This window comes from Sparus aurata, chromosome 11, assembly GCF_900880675.1.
Source record: "Sparus aurata chromosome 11, fSpaAur1.1, whole genome shotgun sequence".
Taxonomy (NCBI): domain Eukaryota; kingdom Metazoa; phylum Chordata; class Actinopteri; order Spariformes; family Sparidae; genus Sparus; species Sparus aurata.
This window is the reverse complement of record NC_044197.1, coordinates 27,342,226-27,369,425: the sequence shown is the minus strand read 5'-3', so window position 1 is coordinate 27,369,425 and position 27,200 is coordinate 27,342,226. Positions and strand designations below refer to the sequence as shown.

Here is a 27,200-nt window from a genome sequence, read left to right as displayed (position 1 = left end):
TCATTCCCAGGTTGAAGAACAATCTACACATGCTCTAAGTTTTTAACTGTTTTATTCAACAGTGCAAGGTACACATGTGAAGCATCCAGTACACTTGTTAAGGAAGCAAATGTTGGTCTAAAGAACAAGTCTGTAACGGGTAACACTGGACAGTGTCAGAACAGCGGAGACATCACTTTACCATAAAATACATTTTACATTTTTATATCGACAACAGCTTCACAGAAGAGAAGAAGAAACCATGTTTGGAACAACATGTTAGGTACCAAGATGAACATACCTGTGTCACACAGGTAAAACAAGTGATTTTCATCCCAAAAAATAACACAAACTGCAATAGTTGATATTTGGTAGCTGTAAAATCATACACCTACCACTGTCTTAACTATGTAGTGATAACACTTTTGTCCTGAACAATAAAATATTTAGCAAAAATATGGCACAGTATCAGCAATCAAAGATTCAAAAACAAAGATGATGATATCCTTCAGATGTGATTTAGCTTAGGACATTTAAACCATGCTGAAAATAAAAACAGAAAATGAGAACACTGACTTAGTTACATAATACACAATGCAGTCATCTGCGTTTAACATGGAGTAATGAGAACAAAATAATTTCCTACATGCTATATAGGCGAGCACAATTGTTCCTTCAGTGCGGACATAGTTGGATTAAAAGATGGCACAATATCAAATCAGGAAAAACATGAAGATGTATCAAGTTCTGCAAGCTAACAAAAGGACATCGTAATCATGCAGAACATAGAAACATAAAAACAGAGAGCACTGACGAAGAGTTAGAACACCACACACTGATGACGCTTGTGCAGATATTGGTATAACATGTATATAGTTCATCTAGAAGAGGAATCATCCTACCTCTACTATGGCTTATGACAGGAGACAGAAGATTACAGATACTGTACAGTCTGCTTTCACTAGTTATAATGTGTCTAATATTCTCCTTATGCATAGGCCTGACAGCTCCCAGGTAATAACAGTATGTTGTGTACTTTGGCAGATTCGCTCATAAACTGAATAAATTGTGCAATTAATCTCCAATTAGGCCAGAAATGCAAGTAGTTAACATGCATGAAACCATCATGATTCCAAAGATCTCAGCAGATTATTATTGTTTTTGTTACACAGGATTTATTTGAAGCACTAATCATTTATTGACTGTGTTGGTTATAACACTGTTCTCTATTGTTATACACACATAACTGTTACCCTAGGTCTCAATACTCAGTTTCTGAGTATGTACTTCATGGCAGTGGATTACTTAACTAGTCCTTCACTTTACAATCTTAAATTGAAACAAACTACAGTAGGCTTCAGTTGCACATTAATGAAATTATTCGAACATCACAGGATCTTTAATTTGTTCACTGACGTAAGCTTCCTGGTCAACAGGACAACGCAGAAAGATGTAGCTTAGTTGCAAAGCGCAAGTATACAATAGGTACGTAGCTGAAATGCTGGGCATTAGATATATGCCCCCCAATAGCAATATTCATCATAAAAGCCCCTTTTGTTTTTGGTATTTACTGCTCTACAAAGGCAGAGACCAGTGACTTACAGAAAATGTGAATTTTTTAGAAAGGCTGGCAAACAGGGAGAAAGACAGACGGTGTAATATCTTTATTTTTACATTTTAGGTCGATTACTTTCACCCTAGAAATCTTAAGCCATGTTATGCCTACATCATACCTTTTTTTAAAAAAACAAACAAACAAAAAACTCTGCACTTGGATGATTAGGGAGTTTGAGAAGTAACACAGTATGTACTAAGTAAGAAAATGTTTTTTCAGCTGTCTTATCCTTTAAAATAGTTTAAGAAAATATACTTTAGTTTGATGGTGTATAGATTTAAAGGAATTAAATGTAGCTGTGATGCTGGGTGTCTGTACATCTATTAATATATTTATATTAGGAGTGATAAAATACTTTACAATTTGATACATTTAAATGTGATGTAAGCGTAGTCCAATCAAAGCTCATATATTTTTCAAGTATGTTATGGTAGTTATCCATTGCAGGGTTAAGCTGTGTTTTCGCCTTTTTGATAGGATTTAACTACTGCTTCATGTAGTTATTTGGAATAAGAAAATTAATTGCCAAGATGTGAGTTTATCAAAATGGATTTAAGTTAATTTAAAGGCAACACCTAAGGAAAAATCTCTTTAGCTGGGCATTTCACGAGCTAGCTTTCACTTGATGTAGTTCTTCTTTAGCTCTTTGGCTGTCTCTCTATGACACAGTGCTGTTAATGTGACAGCAGCTTCTAGAGCCAAAAGCAGTGTAGTTACTCTAAGCTGGAGTGCAATGCAAAGCTGGAGTGCAATGCAAAACCATAATGCAAGTAGTGTGGTTAGGATTGTTTTTAAAACTCCAATTTCTGGACTTAGGTCTTATTTCAGTTTCGACCAAATATGCTGTTCCTGCGTTTTGCCTTTGTAGAGCAGATTAATGCTGCAGGGTGTTCTAATACAATCCTCAGCAGTGTGCCAAACAAATAAGAACAAGGACTTTTATGATGTCCAGTAAGCACGTTTTTCCCCAGGTTGTCTTTTTAAGTACCAATATATAGCTCTCCTTACAAGAGATCATGTCAAATCTCTCCACTCATCCTCAAGATAACAGGATAACTCTTACTACTAATAGAAGTGGTCTTACCACAGACAAACACATTGTCCACGTTCACACATCAAATAGCTCAGGACTGATGCCTCATCTGTGTAGTAAAATATCATCTAAAGGTTGTCTACAGCTTTTTAGCAGCTTATAGGCGAATATTAAATGGGACATCCTTATAGAAAAGGTAGTCCAAAACAAACTCGGAGAGACAAAAGGAATGTATTGAAAATGCATCGCATTCTCCTCTTCGGCATAGATGATGCGCACACACAGCTCGTCCTGGTGTCCTTCATTAGAGAGAAAGCTCAATTGATTTCTTCTAGTTTCTGATGAGGAGTGGACAGTTTCAGTAAAAAATTTGTCAGTGTTTCGAACAATCTGGTCAATGTTTCAGTTGTTTGCATTTAACTGAGGGAACTGTCCACCTCTCACTCTGAAAAATTCTTACAGGGGAGCTACAGTGTCGTGTAAGAGATGTGAACACAGGAGGGTGCTGTTGTAACTTTGACTGTTCAGAGTGCTCACGTCAGACACTTCTGTTCAGGTATAGTGTGTGCTGTAGGAATGCAGATTGAAATGGACACAGCCTAGCATCCAGCTTTTTCATGGAAGCGGTGTGAGTCCACCTGTGAGAGACTGTAGGTCTAACGCTTAATCACCACCTGCTCGTACGCTCCAGCACCAACCCTAGGAGGACAAGAAGACACAACTTGAGCAACACAATATAATAACTGGCTCACACATGATACAGAATAGCTGACAATTTACAATGCATAAAATTTTAAAAAAAAATCTGCATTTAACCAGGTCGTTTTTAAATACAGGACAGTTATCAAATACAATGCGGCAAAGTTTATGGAAGCCGAGTTATTCATGCTAAATTGTATTTTGACCTATCACTATGCCCTGCAGTGGGTTTATGGCAGGGCCTCATTTGGGGTGACACCATTCTCTAACTTTGACCTAGGCCAACTTAAATTAGAATTAACTCATTCTCTTACCATAGGAAAGAGTAGATAAGTCAGCCAGATGACCCACCCTTATATCTACATTGTATCTGATTGAACTTGAACTGCTGGGGTTGGCCACATTGGCTTTATGGGCAACTTGCTTTGGATGTCATGGCACTTCATGTTGTCCAATCCACATCCCTGTACAACTTGTTTCACCTGTCTCACTAATAGTCACTAATTAGCAGCCCTCTGGAATGAGAATCATTCTTTAATTTTTTTGTGTCATAGTTAGAGCACAGATGGTGTCGTTAGGTTGGCACCCTCTCAGCAACTTGTTTGGCTCAACATTGTGTACCAGCATCCAAGAAACACCAAGAGCCCCCAAACATTAACACAACCCTCCATAGCAGGTTATACTCACTTTTGTTAACAATATACTAACCAGCCAAACCAGCTAACATCACTTTAGGTTCGCAGACATGTAACTCAGATCACAAAACACTCCTAATGTATCTACCATGGCACTTTGGGCTAACTGGTAATGAGTAAAATAAGGACGCTAGTAAAGCAGATTAACTTTAGAAATCTGCAGGACACAGTCTTCAATTTGAGTTGAAAAGCTAACAGTAGCTTATTGCTTGCTATCAAGACACAAAATCTGGCAACGTGTGATTAAGTGGATTACGTCATTGGAATCTGTTCTATATACAATGGACGATGAGCCCGTTCTATGGCCGAACTTGCCAGAATTACTTATGTTGCACATCTGTCCCATTACATTGTTAAATACCACTCTTTAAAATCATTAATGTTTGTGCATATTCCTGGGGTAATTTAGTTTCATGAATGGATGAATATTCAAGTGGCTGGATTATTTGGAAGAGAGAACGCCACATTTGTAAGTAAAGTTTAAAGTGACGTAACGTTAACAGATTGGTTTCTTTTCCTGTCTACCTTCAACGCTCTGTCCCTATCATGGATAAGGTGATGGTGTCACGTTATATATTCGAGACTAGACAAACAGAAAACGGGTCAGATGAGAGAGGTCTGGCCATGCAAGACTAGATATGACATGAATGCCACACTTGTCAGCCTCAGGTAAAATCAGCTGTTCCAATGTTTAACGTTACCCCGGGACTGCAAAGATTTAATGGTTGTGCCGTATTTACTAACCCTGTCGCCAGAGTAATGTGTGGAAGGTATTTCATGAAGTGGAGAATGACTTATGAAAAAAAATATATCTGATGTAATGTTATTCTCGCTTAGTCTACATTGAAAAATGGGACATTAATTAAAGTTCATTGTGCATGTATGGCTGCTGCATAGCTAACGTTAATGTGCAGCAGTTACCTGTCTGTGCCAATTTGTTAAGATTAAGAGGGAGAAGGACATTAAGAGGATTTAGATATTTTTCATTTGAGAAGTGGCCCTCAAATGATGAGGTCTGACTCAGCGTAACCTCCAATGCAAAATGGTGACGTACTCCACCCGCAGTCGGTGGAGGCTGCGCAGCCACCGGCAACTATTGGAAATAAGTTCAGCTGATGACAACAGTTTGTAAAAGATCCAACTGTTGACCTCTACTTTGATGAACAAATCATTCAGTAAGGTTTCAATGAATATCCCTTGCTCACCTGGTGGGAAGGTGATGGCTTCCAAGGGCTGTACTTCCCCCAGGGCCAACAAAGAGACGCAGGCCTTCTTCTGAAACAGACACCGTTGTAGTAATGCGGTCAGTACAGAGAGCAACCACAGCCTCCTGTGTAATTCTTGTCATAAGGAGCAGCCAGTTGCTAGGCGATCTAAAAATAATCATGTATTGACAGAAGCATCCTTTTCCTAGCTTTGAGCTGGATGAGACCTTGGAAAGAAAGAAAATACCCTACTCCTCAAAGTACAGACTGACTCATGGGGTCAGGTAATACTGTCGAGTTAATTATCGTGTTGTCCAAAATGGCTGTTAGGTTTAAACCAGTGATCAACTTATTTTTGTCAATTTGTAAAGCTGATATGTTTCGTGCATTTATTATTTCACTGTCAGAAAATAAGCTGGCAACTTATCATAATTCTATTGTTTGAGTCCAATATTGAATTAAAAAACCAAACCTCAGCTGATATCAGCTTCCTACATGTAAACATGTTCTGCTCTTCTCTTTTTTATATCATTGTTTAGGGAAATTCTAGGGTTTTGAACTGTTGGTCAAACAAAAAGAAACAAATTTAAAATCTCACTTTGAGCTCTGGGGAATTTAAATGGGCCTTTAGTTTTATTATTATTATTATTATTATTATTATTATTATTATTTAATGATAGATTTATCAAGAAAAGAACCGATAGGTAAATAAATAGGCTAAGTGTTGATGTTTTTAGTATATGAACAATGTGAATTACAAATTCCTTAAGGAAACATTCTAAGATTTTCAACAACTACTCAATTTACAGTTAGAACAGTAAAGACAGCAGTTTTCAAATTGAAGGAGCTAGAACCAAATTTATAACTGGCAGTTAATTCTATAGAACAGTTTTCGTAATGGTAACTGGTCAATGGCCTGTCAGTCAAGTCATGTTTTATAATTTCTACTATAGTGTATGATAATAAAGTTGAATTTTATAGCTTTTTATACGATATAAGATGGGGAAAATCTGCTATGAAATATATACAATGCTCATAAATATGGTCATTCTAGATGTTTCCCTGGATGAGTAGCCTACCTTCAGTACTAGAGTCCAGTAGACTGGGTGTAAAGTCTTGACTCTGGAGAATCTTCTCCACGACGTCGTCAGCATCCACTCGTGTGTCATCCATTCTCTTCAGTTGAGACTCCATAGAGTCCTGCTTCACTGGATGTCTGAGAGGAGGATACAGGAAAGTCAAGTTTCTGTCTGTTTGACAACGAATGGCTTCCACCACAAACTGAAGATGCTATTTCTTTCTCATATTGAATCTGATCATCTCTGTTAGCAGGCAGACAATGGAGACTAAAGCTGTCAGAGGTACTTTCATATTTACATCCACAGATATAAGCGTGTTGCCATTTTCTCATCTAACTCATGAAGAAAGAGGAAAAAAAGTCAAAATATCCCTTCAAAAAACTTCAAGTAAAATCTTGGTAAAGTAAAACATCCTGCAATGTCTGATCTTATAATGACAAGAGACCTACATGACAGAATCTGTACATCTGTATTTAGTTTTCAGATATATTACATTTACGTGTGCTCTCTACTTGCCAATTAAGATTAAAAGTCACCTGTTGAGTCGTTCACACGATGAGGCACTCCGTACTGGTGTACCCGTTGGGTTGCTAGTGGTGGCTGTTGGGACTGGGTGTTCAGGTAGAGCAGGACAGGGTCTGGGTTCTCTGTCCCGGTCCTCGCTGGGCTCTGGGATGCTGCCGATGCCCGTTGAAGTGCTGCCCACTGAGTGGTTACGTCGATGGCTGAACTCTGACATGCTGGAGGAGCGAGAGTGACCTGTGCTGTAGCCTAAGAGATTGGCAAAGGTTTTAATTAATAATAATAATAATAGTTCTTAAACCTCAAATACATTTATAACATTACAGATTTATGGAGCAATACTCTCATCTGCATTTAAACATTAATGACAGAGGGGCAATTTGATATGCAGATTAAAACTCCAATAATTGCTGTACTTATGGAAGACAATCCTAGGAGAAGATACAGATTTACAGCCTAACGACTGAATTAAAACATTGATTCATAAATGAATGTGAATTAATGATAATAAACAGCATTTTTTTTCTCCCACAAAACTAATTCTGCTGTTCTGTCGAGCAGTGTGTTAAAAGATTTAAAGCAGTGCAGTGACACCCACATACTGACATGCTCTTCGTGTCTGCAGGAAGCCATTTCCAGCAAGACACTTCTCAGGGCATCTGTTCACTACAGCCATGGAAGCGCAAATTTCCCACACACTAATATGTGGTTCAAGTAAATCTATCAAGAGTTATATGTGGCAGGAAGTACACTTTCAAATTCAGAATTGAAGGGTCATTAGAGTTGTTCTCAGTGCACTCTCCACGTCCTCCGATCTTTTATTACAGTCATCTGATCTGCCATTAATGGAAACTCGAGCCTCAGGTTTGAGCTGCTCTGGTGGAAAACAGGAAAATAATTTTATCACTTCCCTTCTCCTTAGTCGAACGCTTTGCACTGTTTGACCTCACACACATTATCTCCAGTAGAATGACTGTAGGAGAGCAAAAGATAAGCGCTGTGTAGTAAAGGCTTGCGACAACTAGTTGTCTGTCACTCTCCAAGCCAGTTTGGACAACTATATTTACATTAAAAAATGGTCAGAATGATAACCATCCATCCTTGTTAGGTCAAGAACAGGAAATCGGAACAAAAATCATTACATTTTCTGAACCTGGGTTGCCCCTTACCTGAGAGTTTAGACTGTTGGCTGGCATAGCTGGATGTTCGGGAGTGGCAGCTGCCCCCAAGATCGTCAGAAACAACTGGACACTTCCCTTCTCGACTCTCTGCTAGAAGAGAAAAACAAAAGAGGAGACAGTCAGGCCTGAACGCTCTAAAAACCCACCATCATTTCAGTAAAAACACTACATGTACAGCTTTTCTTGTGCCTCCTCAAACAGTATAGTCAGAGAGACACTGGTGCCAAAGCACTAAACCTGTAGAGGCCTACTCTGTTTACTTACCATGGCTCATTCTCAGCTCACCATGCCATATGTATTTGTGGTATGGATCGTGTTTTTGTGATAAAAGCAGGCATAGCTGAACAAGGTGATTGTGGTCGATTGTGCTCAACGAAAGATTTAAACAGCAACACGGTAAAAATCGGAAAAACGCAGCCCCTCCCTGCACCATGCCCATTCTTCTAAATTGTCAATTATGTGTGTCAACACTCTTCCTTGCAGATTACACAGACATGACATGAAATTTCCAGGAATTTATATGAATAAAATCTCTGTGTAGGTTTCAACTGAGACCACAGGCATAAAGATGGTTTCTGTAATATTACATGCCGACCAAAATACAGTACGATATTAGTTGCTGATGCCTATTTCTGCCAACAGACAACAGTTCCAACAAGAGAGAAAACTGCTCTCTGCCTCCCACACGCTGTCCTCTAGTACAGCATACTGAGCAAGTGACCACAGTTGGAAGGTATCTGGACACAGCAGTAGCTCTGCATGGGTTGTGGCAAAAATAAACGCATTCAAAGACAGATTGGGAATCACATGGTAACTCATTCAATTCTATTACAGTATCTTGTAGTATTGGAGCTGAGCAGAGGTGGTTCACCAATAATGTATTATACACAATGTGCCTTTTACAACAAAAAATGTATGAAAAAATGACCTAAAAACGCAGTAAGATGTAAGATGAAATGGCATGTACAACAGTTTCTTCAGTTTGAGTCTTTTTGCCCTTACCCATGTGAAGCATGCACATGCGTGCCACCATTTTAAATGTCAAGTACCCAAACTAGTAAAAGGCTGAGCTGCCAAACAGTAAAGGTTCAGAGTTCAAGTGTCTGCAGAAGAGGAAGGAAAGGCCCCTGTCACTGCAACACAGAAGAAAATAGCACCCATATCCAAAGCGATATAAACTGATACTGCGCGATGGGCCAAAAATGTCCCCCTTTTTTCCAATATTTTGGGGATGTAAATATGTTACAAGTTTTCCTGAAAAAATGTTTGTATATCTATCGACTGATTAAGAAAAGAAGGTCACAAAAAGATAGTAACATATTTTTAATAACTTACTAGCTAAATATGCCATTAATAATTGCCAATTAAAATACATAAATAAATACTTTATTTGTCATTACTGAATAAATGAAGGTAAAGAGAGACAACTGTATCATTTTCTGTTTCCCTTAAATTGAGAACTACCAATGACGCAGGCCAAAACATGAGGTTAACATTTCATTTAGTCTATCACGGAGATGTATAAGAAGATAGAAATGGTGCCATGCTCATTTTCCCGGGAGTCTTGTGCCTTGTCACAAAATTGCAGCGGTAAAGCAACATTTACAGGGAACAAAACGTATTAGTCATTGGTAGCTATTAGGCTTATTAGTATGCTATAGCCATTACATTGTGCTATCAACCTTAATTTCATAATACATTAAAGAAAAAATATATATTTTGGAACAAATAATTATAAGGACTTATAATCTTTATAATTTTTTGGGTAGATTTCCAGTAATTATTTTGTGAAAAATCCAAAGATCCCATGTATATATTATCAACAGAATCTACTGATTTACTTTGATGCATTTATGGAAGCTAGTTGGTTCCTGTGGAGACCCTATGCAGGGTTGAGACAATATCTCATGAGATAAATGTCCTGTCCTGTTCATACTCTTGGAGGATAAGCATACAATTCAATAATGCACCATAATGGCTCATAATATACAAAACCTCTCATTTGATCTGAGACTGCTCACACCACAAGAAACACACCAGCACATACACTGCAAACATGCACAACCAAGACACGATGATGCTGATGGGAAAGAGCATCGTCTTCAGCAGACGAATACACACGTGGTGTGCCCATGCAAACACACAACCCCCCTAGACGGGCTTGCACACAGACCTATTTTTAACCATGTGAGAGCCCACAGGGTCAGAGCAGATTGGAGCTAATCTAAAAGAGAACTAGTTTAAATTATAAATGCACTACACTCTGAAGCTTCCAGCAGGAGCAGGCAACACGCACACACACACACACACACACACACACACACAGAGAACAAGAGGGGGGTGAAACAGGAGTGAAATGTAGCAGAAAAGGGCAGTTGCAGGAAGAATAATGCTGGATGGTGGATAAATTGCAGTCACATAGGTTTGATTACATCATGTTGCAGAGACATGAGTACAGATCAATATCCTCTGCTAAATTAATTAACCTGTCAATAGTCACCTAGGAAACAAAAGACAAAGGCTGATTTCATAGAGTTTGACAGCAGTGTCAGCACCATCTGCAGCTTTGAAAAACAGTTGGTTGGGTAACTGATACACTACGGCATAGAGTATTGAACATAGAACATAGATACGCTATATTATTCACTCACCCATCCAGATAATTGAAATCAGGTGTTCCAATCACTTCCATGGCCACAGGTGTATAAAAGCAAGCACCTAGGCATGCAGACTGTCTACAAACATTTGTGAAAGAATGGGTTGCTCTCAGGAGCTCAGTGAATTCAAGTGTGGTACTGTAAAAGGATGCCACCTGTGCAACAAGTCCAGTTGTGAAATTTCGCTCCTAAATATTCAACAGTCAACTGTCAGTGGTATTATAACAAAGTGGAAGCGATTGGGAACGACAGCAACTCAGCCACAAAGTGGTAGGCCACGTAAAATGATGGAGCGGGGTCAGTGGATGCTGAGGTGCATAGTGCGCAGAGGTCGCTAACTCTCTGCAGAGTCAATCGCTACAGACCTCCAAACTTCATATGGCCTTCAGATTAGCTCAAGAACATCGCGTAGAGAGCTCCATGGAATAGGTTTCCATGGCCAAGCAGCTGCATCTAAGCCATACATCAGCAAGTGCAATGCAAAGTGTCGGATGCAGTGGTGTAAATCACGCCGCCACTGGACTCCAGAGCAGTGGAGACGCGTTCCCTGGAGTTACGAATCGCGCTTCTCCATCTGGCAATCTGATGGACGAGTCTGGGTTTGGCGGTTGCAAGGAGAACGCTACTTGTCTGACTGCATTGTGCCAAGTGTAAAGTTTGGTGGAGGGGGGATTATGGTGCGGGGTTGTTTTTCAGGAGCTGGGCTTGGCCCCTTAGTTCCAGGGAAAGGAACTGCGAATGCTTCAGCATTCCAAGAGATGGACAATCCCATGCTCCGAACTTTGTGGGAACAGTTGGGGATGGCCCCTTCCTGTTCCAACATGACTGTGCACCAGTGCACAAAGCAAGGTCCATAAAGACATGGATGAGAGAGTTTGGTGTGGATGAACTTGACTGGCCTGCACAGAGTCCTGACCTCAATGCGATAGAACACCTTTGGGATGAATTAGAGCGGAGACTGAGAGCCAGGCCTTCCCGTCCAGCATCAGTGTGTGACCTCACAAATGCGCTTCTGGAAGAATGGTCAAAAATTCCCATAAACACACTCCTAAACCTTGTGGAAAGCCTTCCCAGAAGAGTTGAAGCTGTTAGAGCTGCAAACGGTGGACCGACTTCATATTAAACCCTATGGATTAAGAATGGGATGTCACTTAAGTTCATATGCGAGTCAAGGCAGGTGAGCAAATACGTTTGGCTATATAGTTTCTCTGCGGTTTCCTTTAGCTGTTGGTTAACAACCCTGGTGAAAATTGAGACTTGTCAAGCTAATGACAAGCAGCAGCATGCAATGGTTTGTTTATATTAGCAGCAAGAAATACATGTATTGTAGGTGTCCTAATGATGTGATGTGTATTTATGAGCTCTGAATGAACTAAAAATATGAAAAAAAAACACATTTATTGAATCTCTTTTTATTAAATGTTTTGGACTGTAATAAAGATATTATCTTCAGTTTAGGAGTTAGTAGACATTACAGTCACAAAATATCATACCAGATAACTTATGGTGAAATGTGAACAACCTTCAAAAAAAAATACAACTTAAACTAATATTTTATTAATCTAATTAACCCAACTAATTGAAATCTTACTTCATCTCTGCCACGGGCATTATGTATGAGTGCTAACAATAATGTTGGTAATATTACAAAGATATCACATCCAGTTGACTGTTATACATTGGAGCATCTTTTCCCAAAACACAAGTTTAAGTTGATTTAATTTGAACCTGATTTTTTTTTCCCCTTAAACAATTTTATTTTATTGAATTGAGTAATAGTTTGATGCAAAGTGCTGTAAAAGACTGTCATACATTTTGAAGCTGAAATCACATTGCAGAGTTCAAATGTCAGTAAGGAACTTGAACAAATAGGCTCATATCAAACATGCTATAATGAAAAAAAACAACAACTATTTTTGAGCTCTTAATATTGGTAACTGCCTCCATTTATATATTTTTGTTTTATGTTATTATTGGTTTTCAAAGTGTATATTCGATAGTGTTTTGAGAACTCATTACTGTTTGTCATATCTGTTGACTGTTCAATTAAAACAATTCGAATACCCTATGTTAAAAATGGGTTTTGTCATAATAAATATCATCCATATAAGATAAAACTACTTTGATGTGTTTTTCTACACAATTTAATTTAACTTTTCTGTGGTTAATTATGTCAAGGAAGCAAGTAAATCAGAGATTACGCTACAGTTCATTTTGTACGTTTTTGAGATTCGCTTGTTGTGGCTGTACTGTAATGAAGCAATTATTTATTAAATATAACAGAGCACTCTATCTGAAATTACTACTTACACCAATGATACCCCCCAGTACTTTACTAAAGCAAATTTAAATTATTGACATTCTAAGATGATAAGGGTAACTGAATTCTTTTATATTAGATAACTTTAAATCCATCAATTTGTTCAATCTGCTAGCTACATAGCCACATATAGCTGAAATTGATACTGCAATAACAGATGATGTGATTTTGAGCAGCTCCACTCATGCAAAGACAGCTTACACAACTATGCAGATGGGACCCAAGCAAAAATGAAAAATCAGTTTCAGCCTTGTGATTTCAATGCTGGGAGGAAGATTGTAGCTATCCATATAATTCCTTCATAAATCTACACAAATTTTAGGCAGGAACATGACATAACAAAGGAGAGCTGATCAGAGAACCAGTGTCTGATAAGAAAGTGGAATACAACTCCAAAGCAAAGAAGATGTGCGCTATCAGTTGTCTGTAAATGTCTGTAAAAGCCAGTGGGATGACTAAGCAGAGCAGAGGAGTGTAATGTGGCGTGATCGGTCTCACCAGAACAGCCTTTCTGTGCGTCCCCACCCCTCCTCTCCTCCAGCAGGCTCTCTCCATCACTCTGGATCCCGATCACTGTGGCTGTGGAGGGAGGCCTGATGACAGACGAAAGACAATGAGACCTTGTTTCTCCTTTTTTGTATTTCATTGTGTTCATCATTCAAACCATTCTTAAGAAAGACAACACTACAAAGACAGTGAGAAAGACAAGAACAACAAGACATTGACAAGAAATCATTAAAACACTGATCAAGGGAAATCCCATTATGTTGGGTAGTAAAATTTTGCATTCAGAATAGTATTCAGCTAAGGCTAAAAGTAAAGGTACTGTACTGAGATACTCTGCATTTAAATACATGTTGGAATTCAAGATGCAGCTTTTGGCATAACAGGCCACTAAATATTTTTTAGGTCAAATTTTGCCCTTGGGTTCTGCAACATTTCACTCTCTGAACGCATGTATGTGACCTGTACTTTCACTGAAAAGTATATTTCAAATAAAAAGCAGAAATTTTTGGTAAAGGTGAAATCCCATTACAACACAGCTTTTTAATGAAGTACCGTAGTGCTGCAGAGATGCTCTGACCTACAAATGCAAAAACCCATTCCATCTAATTCTGAATCATACCCTAATATCTGTCAAAGTAATTCCAGTTTGATTTTTTTCTTACCCTATTGTATGGCCCTAACAATTAGTATGACAACATTAAGTATATTACTCCGCAGATGATATCAATGCTTTTGCCATGGAAAAGTTATCATGCAAGTTGTAGTTATTTGGGCTTGCATAGTACTGTGTCATTTGGTTCCCATGAAACTTTTCCAAGTCTCACAAAGCACAATGTTGACAGATGTCAGTGCCACACCTACAGCAGCTTTCTTTGGAAGAGCTCCCAAACAAATGAAGTCGGCAGCAGATCTGATGTCAAAATTATGACACATAGTACAGAATGATTTTTTAAAAGGATTTATTTAGGTTTGTTTTTGTTTTTTTTAAAGCTCCTGTTTGTAAGATGATAAAGCGGACGCTTTGGGTTTCCCAACTCGTCAGATACTGACGCTTTCAGACAGTGGACGACCCGACCCACAATCCTAAAGCGTCAGTATCTGACGAGTTGGGAAACCCAAAGCGTCAGCTTTACCATCTTACAAACAGGAGCTTTAAATTTACACATTGGTGCTCAATCTACATTTGTTCTTAAAGAACAAAGAAGAGATGGCTTTAAATGAATGTCTGGTCCAGGTCACTGGGTTGGTGTTGTTTTCTTAAAAGGATAAGTTCACCCAAAAATTCAAATATAGTTCACAAAACCTTTCTAGTATCTTCCTCGTATCAAAACAGTGTTGCAGCATTCGCCTGAACAAATGAAGTAGATGGGGACTTCTCCGGAAGCCCCAGGATCCGAAACTGACTTGAAAAGATATTAGGCCTCTTTTTGAAGATGAAATCTGAGTCGAGGATGTAAACTCAGTCAGTTCAAATCGATTTGGGATCTTGGGTCTACCAGCGATTTGTATAACAATCTTGATGGAGCCATTTTGTGGGCTTTGTTCGCTTGGTCCCCAGCTACTTCAGTCATTTTCATTTTGTTTTGCCCCACAAATGTTTCTGTGGACTACAATTTTCACTTGACTTTTCCAATAGCAAAAAGGAGGAGGAGATAATTCCAGATTTTTCTTTTTCAGTGGGGTCTTCAAGGGGTTTGTGAATATCCAAATCTGAGCAGGTTCAGTCTCGAACACAGGCACAAGAATAGTTTAATTAACAAGCTTTTTCAGTAAACAAACAAATGGAATTTATTGTTTTTCCAATCTGATTGAGATTATATGGTTAAGACTCTTGAAATCTGGCCTCATACAATACGAACTGCAGACCAAAGCAGATTCAGCTCCATATTAAAGTTCAATAATATTTTACTTTTACTTACGTTTTAAAACAGGGATCCCCAGACATGAGCTGTGTACTGATGATAACCTAAGAAAGGAAAAAGAAGCTTGTTAATTGATTCAGGTTTAAATTACCATTTATTAGTTTTCTAAAGCAAAGGGGTTTTGGTCCAAGCATAGTTGTACTGAACATGAATCATATACACGCAAATCCAAAAGTCAATGAAGAGCTGTAGATTAACCAACTGCTCTTAAGTAATGAGTAATCTGCACTCTAAATAGCTCAAAATTTTGAGATTTTTCTGTTTTCTTTTTGGTTCATTAGTTTTGTCAATTTACAAATTTAAGAAGACAATGGCTGTAGCCTAATTATGGGGATCATTTATTCCCATGCTCGCCGGGATTCAGCACAGGTACTCCAACAGAAGATATTGTCGCTGTTAACAAAAGGGGCAATACAGATTGTACCTCTGGAGAAGAGCCAATGTGGCTTCTACTCAAAGTATTTCCCATGCTGAAAAAGTGGGGAACTGGGCTTTGCCCAGTCCTTGACCTATGGGACCTAAACAGACACCTCAGGTTTTTAAGGTTCAGAAGGCTGACACACACTGCCCTGCTGCGAATTGTGTGCCCAGGCAACTGGCTCACTTCAGTCAACCTATTTTCATATACAAATACAGTATATGCTCTCCACAGGAAGTACCTGAGATGTGCCTTCCCTGGTACAACCTACGTGTGTATGGTCCTGTCATTAGAAATCTCCTTGAGCCCTCAAGTTTTTGTCAAGTGCACTATTGCACCTTCCAGGAAGCAGGGCATACGTGTTGCCACATACGTTAATTGGCTGCGGGGTCCGGTCGGGGCCACTGGAGCACAAAAACATGCTCTTGCTGCACATGGAGAGCTTAGTGCTCAGAGTGAATCAGGAAAAGAGTATCCTGACTCCCAATAAGAGCATCTCTTTCATTGGTCTGACCCTGGACATGGTCTTCCTCAAAGCCTACCTGTCAGCAAAGCAAGTGAAGGCATTTTTGGCATGCCTGGCCCTTTTCTGCAGGGAAAATTTGTTAGTCTTCAGAACATGCCTACAGCTGCTGGGACTGATGGCATCAGCTATAGTTGTAATCCCCTTAGGCCGTCTATACACGAGAGGCTTTCAGCGTTGCATTGTCTCCCTGAGACTGGACTGCTCACATCATAGGCATTGTCAGGTGAGGGTTTTGGTGGATTGTGTGGCAGCACTTCATCAGTGGAAGCTCCCCATTTTTTTTCCACACATAGGATTTCAATGGTACCTCACACGTCTCCAGTTAGTTCAGAACGCTGCTGCTCGCCTCCTAACTGGAGCACGTAAGAGGGAGCACATTACTCCCATTCTGGCCTCCCTCCACTGGCTGCCTGTGCATTTTAGAGTTCATTTTAAGATTCTTTTATTTGTTTTTAAATCTTTAAATGGTCTCGCCCCGCCTTACCTCTCTGAGCTGCTCCATCCCTACGCTCCTGCCCGGTGCCTCAGGTCAGCTGACCAGCTGCTCCTGGAGGTACCGAGGTCCAAGCGGAAGCTCAGAGGGGAAAGAGCCTTTTCCATTGCCGGTCCCAAACTTTGGAACTTCCTCCCGCTCCATCTCAGACAAGCACCCTCACTATCCATTTTTAAAACACATCTTAAAACCCATTTTTATTCCTTGGCTTTCAACCCAGCATTAGACTCTGCTCTTGTTTTAGTGTTTTAGTGTCTTATTGTTTTTATTGTTTTAAAATTCTTATTGTTTTATTGTTTTTATTTCTTTTATTTTTTGTTTCCTATGTTTTATGTTTCATGTTCTATTTCTTTTCATGTACAGCACTTTGTTCCAGCTATGGCTGCTTAAAGCGCTTTATAAATAGAGTTGAGTTGAGGTACCCGTCCTAGCCAAGAAGGTGGTCTGACGAACACATCACTGCAGGGGTGGGGAGCCACCCATGAGGGCAAAATTGTGAACGGGCTGTGGGGTCCTCACTTTCGTTTCACCCACATAAATTGCCTGGAGCTCCTTACAGTATCCCTGGCTCTAAGGCACTTACCTCACTCATGTTATCAGAGAACCAAGGTTACTTTTGTAACCTAAAGATTTTATTTGGCTACCATCTAATGGACTACTGGGAACCCAGCCATTGTTGTTGTAAGCAATCCTTGATGTTTATGCAAAAACCTTTTGCGTGCCTAGCTGCTAGTTGAGAAAAATACCAGGAATGGTTTGTATTCAAAACACCAAGGTAACCTCCTCACCCAGTCAAATCAGTTTGGTGTGGCTGCTTCACCCGAGCTTCAATGTTACCTTGAGAATGGAGTTATCCTGGCGAGTATTTTTGGTATCGTAGCCTTCCAGCAGACATCTGCGGGTTGTATTCCCTGAGCCAGCAAACTCTGCTAAATTCAGATCCGCAAAACCAAGCTGAAGGAGAAAGAATGACACTGGGTGAACTTTGTTTACTCTCAGGAGTCTCACGTTTTGCCCAGTCCAGCACAATGTGACAGTCTCTAGATGTAAAATGACAGCGGTCAAAGCATGACAGAAATCTGAAATGAATGTTTTCTGAAATTAAATGTTTGGGAGAAAAAAGCTTTAATGTAGTTGAGAAAGTCCACAAGAGGAGGCTCAGCGTGCTTGGTAAATAATAAGTATCAAACAGTTACATGAGTTAACCTGCAGGCAGAGACGGCCATTTGTTTGCTGTGGGCTTACAAGGCTGTCTACATAAATATGGCTGATTACTGTAAATCTAGGTGACCTGGAGGTTCGCTTAGGGGATGGGGGTTGGATAACATTGGTATGTGAGGATTTACCTTTGCATATGCCTTCCCACCTTTCAGCTCCTGGAAAATAGAAGCATAAACATTTAATATTAGTACACATAAATCAATGAAGTTTAAAATGCTTAAGTCATGCTTAACTTTGTCTTAAGTTGAAAACATTGCATTGGTGATCACCACCTGATCATCCAATGTGTTTGAGACTTATTTTTGTTCCAATATACTTTGATTTGTAGAGTCAAGCTAAACTTACTTTTCTCATCAAAGTGAAGAGACAGATTCATATTCACAGTCCTGGTACTGTGTGGTAATACCGAAAACGTTTTGCAAGATGTTATCATACTGTGAAAATGTGATTTAGTGTAACCCTAACTGCAACATTAAAATATTACAAATATAACAACAAAAATTACATAACGTAAGGTCTTAAAAAGGGCTGCCAACTAAAAGCTGACGATTTGAGTCATTGCTCGAGAAGTTGAGCTGGCTTGTATTTTGTAAGTTGAATCACTGATATTTTTTTTTTTTCTGTGTCATTGCACAAAGCAATGCATACAAACTAAATCTCAAATGTCCACAAAACTAACCGTGATGAAAACATTTCAGGGGGATAGATAAAGGGCAGCATGACAACTGAAATGCGTAGGCAGGGTCCGACAGTTCTTCTCTGGTGATGACTGTCGGAAGTCTTCTGAACAACTTTTGAACCAGACAGTGGTAGAAACCCTCTCTTCTGCAGTCTACTCTGATGCTACGTGATGCGTTTGGATTTTATAGCTGAACTTAGGCCTGGGCGATATGGCCTAAAAAAATAATTGTAAACAAAAATGTGTTTGTTTTTATAAAAACAGATCAGTTTCTATATTGGGATTGATAAAGTGTGAACATTACTTTCATCAAACACTTTTTTTGCAAAAAGTATTTTATATCCCTGAAGATATGTAAACTAAATTAAACACCTGCATACACTGCATAGTAAACATGACATGTTGGTAGATGTACAGGACATGAGGTGTGTGCTTGCTGTCTTTATTTTACATATTTACAGGAAGATGAGCCTGTTTCCTTCCTCTGGCTTGAGACATCATACCCTGTTGTGACTTCGTAGCACAAACCTGGGGTCGACAGTTTTCAGCATGTGGATGAACCTCGGCTTTTACACTGTATACGGGCACCATATCTTTAACGATATGCAATGTGACTGCATTTTTAAAAGCTGTGCACCGGGACCCTTTCTTCTCACGGAACACAATGATTAAATGACTCTTAATGTTGCCGGCATTTTAGCAAGTGTTTGTGGGCTGCTGTGCTCCTGTGCATTTTGTAGTGAACAACAAGTGTCTCATATGATGCATGCGTCTGTTTGAGATACTGAAATTAATGTGTTGGTCCGCTGCCTTTTGTTGCAAAAGCCTTTAAACAAACTTTGCAGCGGACCGTGGTTTGTTCGAGGTCTGATGCTGCAGAACCAAGCGACTGACAAGACAGTGCCTTTTTAGGAACAAACTCTTGGCTTGCTGCATGTTGTTGTGTTTGCTTCTCTGTGGAAAGTCAATGCAGGGAGGGCGGAGCCCACTATGAACTACGGGAGCCCCTGGGGAGCAGCGGCGAAGCAAGTTAAAGAGAAAATCGATTTTCATTTTTTAAAATCGTCCTAAACCACAAACTCGAATTAATGGATTTTAAAGGATTTATTGCCCAGCAACTTTCCTTTCACTGAATGTGAGAAAAACTGATGTTTTCACATCCCAGATGACAAAAAAGGCATTTAAAACGAGTGCTAGGTTCATCCCTAGCTCTAACACAAAATCCAAATTGTAGCAAGAGGCAACTGCTTAAAATGTCAGTTCAATACCAAAATACTGGTTAAAAGGGCCACTATAAATGCAAACAAACAAAGGCTTTTCCGGGTTCTGTACATGACATGCTTCGTGTCCTAAAACAAAAAACGGCACGAGATCCCAAAAATAGCTTGCAGAGACAACATGGATGCACAAGATGCATTCTACCAGGAAGGTTTACTTAAGTTATAGGTAACAATACATAATCAAATATCACGAGCACATGTGTGAAAGGATAAAAAAAACGTAAAGGATGAGTGGCAACAGATTTCACAGTGAGGAGGCTGTTTCCTTCTTCATGCTGTACTTGCTGACTGCTGTATTAGAGTTCACATTTCACTCTCAAGTTTCAATTTGCCACATTAAAGTCTATGTAACCAATACCAGAATTTAAGCTGGGTACAGCACATTTATTAGCAAGGATAAGACTCTCCTCTCCAGCCTTGTTTTTACACTGACAAGAACAATAACCTTTATATTCACATTAAGCCCTTGCCTGAGCTTTGTATGTTCACATGAAAAACATCAGGTTATTGATCAACAACACTATGTAGGTATCTATATCTCAAGTCTGAAATATGGAGCTCAGTAGCTTCATACTGTACCTTTCTGACAGACACACGACACACACAAGGGTCCAGTACACCTGTCCCTGCATTGGCACTCATCTTGCAGGGAAAAGAGAACCGTTTCCTCCATCGAACACAGTTGGCTTGCACCGGCTCCCTGTAAGGACAAACCACAAAGACTTAGACTGCCTTGAAGCATTCTGCAAGATCAGATATCATGCATTTGTTGTGTTGCTGCATGTTGTGGTCTCAGAGGCTAATAATAGATAATAAATAATGCTTTCAGGTTAAACCGAGGAGGGACTGATGCAGAATTTGGATTTTACTCCTCGTGTAGCTCAATCAGTTGAGCATGTCTCTGTTACAGCTTAAGAGCTGCTTCACCTGCTTTTGTTGTCTGGACAACTCAAATTATACATGCTCATTAGATGTTTGACTTGGTACCAGAATAGAATACAAACCAGCATGCGCCTTTAGAACAGGGTATTGGAAACATGATGCAATATTTTCTGGTTTCTTCATGCCTTGACGACAGTAAACTGAATATGTTTGGGTTGTGTACAAAACAACACATTCGAGCATGTTACCTTGGGTTGTGGAAAAAACATTTTTGACCGTTTTCTGACATGTCATGGCCCAGACAACCGATTGATTGTTCAGGAAAATAACTGAAGATTTATCGATCATAAAAAATTATAGTAAGTTCTAGCTAATTAAAAGTCAAATATACGAACAGTTTAATAATCTTGTTTATTACCTCCACCAAAGAGGTTATGTTTTCAACCGTGTCTATTTCTTTGTTGGTGGGTTTGTCAGCAGGATTACATAAAAACTACTGAACAGATTTCCACGAAATTTGGATTGAGGATGAGTCTTGGGCCAACTTTTGGTGCTGATCCAGATAAATAATTCTGACGGACCAGTTTAACATTCAAGAACTCTTTAAGGGCTTCTTTTGTAAAATACAAAATGGTTTTGGAAAGAAATGTTTAAACTCTTAAAAGCATGTGAATAAAAAATGTTTTGTAACTGTACCAAAAAAACTAAATCTATTGGAGGTGGTATCAAATTATAATTAACACCCAACCCTTCTCATGCAGCATTACTTTCAACCATACAAACTGCTGTCAGACAACAATGATTTGACTGGCAAATTTCTTTGGGCGAGTACCACTGACTTCCTGCTTTGTCATTTGTTTTTTGCTGGCCTGATCACATCATCTGTCTGTGGGAGCACAATTTCATTTAATTAATTTTAATATCACTATTACATAACAGTGAAAACCACTTGGGTTGAATGAGCACTGGATTAACAATCATCGCATCTCTTCCCTGCTTAAGGCTAGGGATTTGAAGTTGCCAATACAAGCTTATGTGCTAAGCCTCTGATTTTTCTGGCCACTTAACAAAGAAGCTAATTTGTCACAGTCCTGTTTTCACCTATTCATTCATTTGATGGCTGAATCCAAAGATTGCGGCGCTATGTGTAGCTCGTTTTGGCATGAGAATAATGGAGAAACACGCGTGAACACATCCTCAGCCAACAACTAGAGGTTAAAATGAGAGTGAGGTGTAGTCGACGCTCAGTGAAAGGATGAGACGAAGTGAGAGGGAGAAGCGTGTGTGCGTGGGCAGCATTACGATACCCCAGATGGCCTCTCTTTCACTGGCGTCCTCTCCTCTCCCACTCACCTAACCAACTCCCTTCTGTTAAGACACCCCAAATGCCATTCATTTAAATCGTATTTGCTGGATTTAAATGCAAACAGAGCTGATGGTTTTCCTCACTAAACCAGCACACATCACAGTGACGCATCAAATTATGACATGTTGTCATGCGCTTGCATCTGCGGCAGTGGCAAAAAGATGCAAAGAGTGAAGGATAAAGACAGAAATGTTGTCGTGCGACGTGAGCGTTGATGACATAATACTTAAACCATTAAGGGTGTGTAGATTCCTGTTAAGACGGTTAAGACTGACTGCTTAAACAGGCTCGTGTTATGCACTGTGTCTCTGCCTCACTATAAATAAAAGGCAACAGATGCGTGACCAATGTTTTACAAACACTGACTTCATCCTGAGGCTGATACATTTCCAAGAGTGAAACTCCCTGAGTCGGAGAGGGAACTCCCAGCCAGCTGGACACTGTGTGTGCTTTGGGAATTCTTGCTAAATCGCACGTACCGTAACTCACAGCACTTCTCAGCTCAGCTAAATACTATTAGTGAGTGTGACTAAGTCTGCTTTAAAGCCCAAGCACAAGTTGTCTCTCCCATCTCTATACATGGGTCAGCTATCTTGTTAGACTACAGCTGCTCTCCTTTTAAAGGCAGCTGCAGCAGAAACTCTCTCACAAATGCACTGTCACACAGAAAACTCATCTTTTTGACATGGATTTGATGCAAGGTTTTCCTGTCCCTTGCAGCACCACAAAGATTGTCATCGATAAAGGTTCTTCCAACAAAAGTAAATGCATATAACAAGGGAGACTTGTTTTGAGCAGAAACAATGGTGTAGTCCAAGTGACAAGCCACACCAAAGGAAAAGAAAGGCTCATGAAACAACAATCCTCACTTCCCTTACGCTCACAGTTGGGATCAGTCAAAAGAACGTCAGAGGAAACATAGGTTAGTGGTTCAACAGATCAAACTGCCTCAGAGGAAATCTAATTTATGACACACAAATTCTGCAAGCGAAAGTATTGCAGAGCCAGAACGGGATGTTTTACTTTGACTGTCTATCGTATGAACTTCATCACCTGAGTAACTGGATTAAAGAACATCTCACAGTGTTAAAGACAATTGTTGCTATATTAAAATGACCCTAATGCCACGACCTTAAAGGCATCCTGATTCACGTCCAACACATTTAGCCATTTTATGAGCTACTTACTCTAGAGCAAACAGAGGCCTAGTTATATAACAGGGCCAAGCAATCTAATCTCTACAGCCTCACTCCAAATCAAGTGCTTTTACGGTAGAAAAGCGGTCTAATTTATGAGTGAAAACCCGACAGGTTTCAGAGGAGATGACTGTCAATAAGATCCACTGTTGTGGACAACAGAGTGACCCTGAGTAACAGGTATACAGTGATATGCGTTCATCGTCAATTATTTAGTATCCCATCTTCTATTTCCCTTTAACAATCATATCAGTGCAAACATATAACCATAATCTGTAAAGCACCACGTTTCTGTCATCTGACACATAGTTTCAGTCCGTCCATTCAGATTAACCAGACAATATTTCCAGCTAGAGGTTAGGGCAGGACAATATATCAACATTAAACAATTAGTGTGAGACACTGTAAGACGATCGGAAATTGTATTATTGTGATATGGCATGAGTGTCGTCTTTTCCTGGTTTAAAAGGCCCCATTCCAGTAAACTGATGTAATTCTCTGATCTTACCAGCCTGTTCTACGTTATACTTGCTTATACCCACTGAGTCATTAGCTCCACATTACTGACAATTACATAGCAAAAATCTCATTTTGTTAATATTTTGTGAAAGTACCAATAGTCTTCCCTTCAAAAGCAATATCGAGGTACATTTATGAAGTGCTTCTGAAGAGATTTCAAAATATCATGATGATGGCATTTATCACGTATCATTTATGTCTCACTTGCGACTTACTATCTCATTTGCTACTTCAACTGTAATTTACGTTCTCGTTTGTCGAAACGCAACAATAGTATCATGACGCTGCTGTGGACTACAGCACAACCGGTCCATCGGTTTGCTGATATATCACAGATATGCCAGTAACGACGATATTTTGTCTGATGATTTCAGGCATTTTGATATGATAGGTATGTTTGGTGCTAAATCATAGCCGGCTGCGTTAAAAGAACAGGTCAAATCAACACCAAGTTACTGGAGTGATTAACTTAGTAACTGAAAATAATGACAATTGGTCCAACAAAATCCAGCCTATAATGACGCCAAGTATTTGGTTTCCACTATTTTAGATTTTTTTTGTTTTTGTTTTTGTTTCAATCCTTATATTGTAGTAAGGGCAACACCATTATAGTTTCAGTTGTACTAGCAGGTGACAGCCATGGTATGACACTCATCCTTTAAGTTACACAGGACTATATTGTCATCTATAACACAGATATGACTTGGGAAAGCGTTATTGCACTGATGCAGCTGACTTTCAGATGTTTTCATCTCTGCACTGCCCTCGCATTTGCCTGATCGGATAATCAATGACAGATTGATTAAGAAGACAGTCAGCAGACACCTGCCTTCTACTTCAATGATAATTATATGGCCAAACAGGGGCCATAGACAACGCAGAACATACCGGTAAGTGACTCTATTGATCCGGGTGCAATAGATAGAGGAGTCGTATTCAGCTCTGTGGCAGTTACGTGTCAATTCAGCTGGGTGCTCAAGAAATCAATTCCACAACCAGCGAGGAAGTGAGCTTGTGAAATGCACCCAGATGTCGCCTCGATAATGAAAACTAATTAATGCAGATTACAGAGCATGCTAATGTGTGTTTTGACCAGTGAATGCTAACAATTCTGTCAAGTAACAGGCAGTTAAAATAGCTCTAACTGGAAGGGGACCGTTGGATTTAAACATCCAAAACACCGTTATAGTGTCAAACCACTGATTGACGTTAGCTTGTTTCAAACGTCACTCGTGTAGCCCGTTAGCTGGTTAGCTAATAACGTAACACTGAAGACGAACACTCCTGAAACGATTCAACCTGTAAGATAGAAGACAGCAAATTCCGTCTCCGCGACTGTGTTCACACCGAACATCCTCACCGTGAAGACTCCTCGGAGAACCCGCCGTCCAGCAGTCTGACTTTACAAAAGAGGACACCGTTAACAAAGGGGACCGAGGAGAGCTCGTCCAGCTCAAAGTCCACCTTGAACTTGAATTTCTTCTTTTTCATCATCATTAAATCCATACACAGATTCAGCACTGTCGAGAAGATGCTCTAATTTCGCCCGTCGCTGACATTGCAGCCCATTGTGTGGTGGTACGGACAGTGTTGTGCTGCGGGAGGATGGTGAAGCTGCTGCTGGTGACAACACTCAGCCCGTGAAATCAACGGAAGTGAAGATGCGAGGGAGCGAGCAACTTCCTGTTCCTGTCAAAATAGAGGCACAGACTTGGAAGCATTTTGGAAGAGATTTCATGTTTAGGTGTAGGACAGTGATCAAGTATAGATTTCCTCAGCAACAGATTAATACTACTTTTTTTCTGAATGTATTATTATCTGAATTATTATTATTGTAATAGTAAGATACTAGTATATGATTCTTAAATGGATCATTTTGCATAATGAATACTTTCACTTCTGGTATTTTAAGTATATTTTGAAGCTAATACTTTGCATTTGTATAGATGACAGAGTATTTCTACACCATAGTATTCTTCCTTTTACAATTGAAAACTGGACCTGCCAAAAATATCAGTCCTGGGGTTTATTATTCTAAGAAGTAATCTATAAATGCAATTTTACATTTAGTAGTCCAGCATGGTCTGCACCATCCACTTCTTATCGGTCTTTCAGCGCCTCTCCATTTACGTTTATTCATCCTAAATGATATGTAAATTGGTGTTGGCCTTTTAAATAATGCTGAAATGTATTATGTTCAAGTTAAACCAATTGTAAAGCTCATAACTTTACCTCACTTAAACATCCAAAAACATAGACATTCGCATAGACCAGAAGGTTTTTCAAAATCTCATATTTCTGTTAGATTTATTACAAATTTGATTGACGTGCATCCGTCTCTTTTATTTTGAAATAAGTGTGGATTAAACGGATGTGCCGTACTGACAGTTGTTATCTTCACAGTTCAGGGAAGCCCGCCTCCTCTCTCCGTCGCCCCCTGGCGGTCAATGCGGACACCAGCAGCTCTGATTGCACAGAGATTAAACAGCGAAGTGAAACCAGCTGGTGTTATGTAACATTTGTCGCCACCTCGTGGTACAATATGGCACTGTTGCTATCACACTCGTATTGAATTGCAACTTTACTCATCAATTCATATCTGTATAATTTACTAGTACTTTTGACACTAAAGTACATTTATTAACAAAAAATATACTTTTGATGTCTAAGTATATTTATTATGAGATACTTTGGGAAGTTTACTCATGTACCAGAGTATTTCACTCTTATGATAATATATTAACTTTCACTCAACTATGACTGAGTTTGAAAAGATCATGTAGGCATATGTAAAACCAATTCGGATGTCCAGTTTTCCAAAATGCCAGCTCGACAAGGGCCCAGTGGTGGGAATGTAAACCAAGCATTTTTACTCTGTTTGAGTGCAACTTTCAGGAACTATTAGGAATATAAAGTATTGTGCTTTTGACTCACTACATCTATCTGGCAACTTGAGCCACTTAGGCTACGTTTTAGATGCTGAATCGGTGCCACGGTTGGCTACATTTAATCCACAACCAGAAACAAAACACTGATTCTGATAATCACAAAAAAAAAAAAAAAAAAAACAGAAAAAGAGGCATTGAAGTCTGAACTGAAAAGTTTTGGGGGAAATGTTTTTTTTTTTTCTTCCTTGGAACAGCTGGCAGATTCCTGCGGGTATGACTCACTGGGCAGAATGAGACTACACTACACTACACCGCACT

General features: G+C 39.4%; 1 protein-coding gene across 2 annotated transcripts; it reads right to left on the bottom strand.

The window, feature by feature from the left end:
- Positions 1–35: 35 nt before the first annotated feature.
- On the bottom strand, positions 36–25,644 carry fam102bb (family with sequence similarity 102 member Bb). Of its 2 annotated transcripts, none has more exons than XM_030432789.1 (11): positions 25,355–25,644; positions 20,611–20,731; positions 18,198–18,227; positions 17,689–17,805; positions 15,412–15,458; positions 13,484–13,578; positions 7,997–8,098; positions 6,842–7,076; positions 6,306–6,442; positions 5,227–5,296; positions 36–3,326 (listed from the first exon to the last, which is right to left on the bottom strand). In XM_030432789.1, exons 1-11 carry the CDS (start codon positions 25,498–25,500, stop codon positions 3,284–3,286), a joined length of 1,143 nt encoding a protein of 380 aa, XP_030288649.1. In that variant the 5' UTR covers positions 25,501–25,644; the 3' UTR covers positions 36–3,283. The 2 variants fall into 2 exon arrangements, with proteins under 2 accessions (XP_030288649.1, XP_030288650.1); XM_030432790.1 differs by having other exon boundaries at positions 7,997–8,095.
- Positions 25,645–27,200: the final 1,556 nt, after the last annotated feature.

What these genes read in the sequence shown, in the direction of transcription:
- fam102bb (XM_030432789.1), bottom strand. Translation starts at nt 25,500, where the DNA reads ATGGATTTAATGATGATGAAAAAGAAGAAATTCAAGTTCAAGGTGGAC. An exon ending in GTCGTGTGTCTGTCAGAAAG is followed by an intron (nt 18,228 to 20,610) that starts GTACAGTATGAA and finishes TCTATTTTCCAG; the next exon opens with GAGCTGAAAGGTGGGAAGGC. An exon ending in CGCACAGAAAGGCTGTTCTG is followed by an intron (nt 8,099 to 13,483) that starts GTGAGACCGATC and finishes TTTCTCTTCTAG; the next exon opens with CAGAGAGTCGAGAAGGGAAG.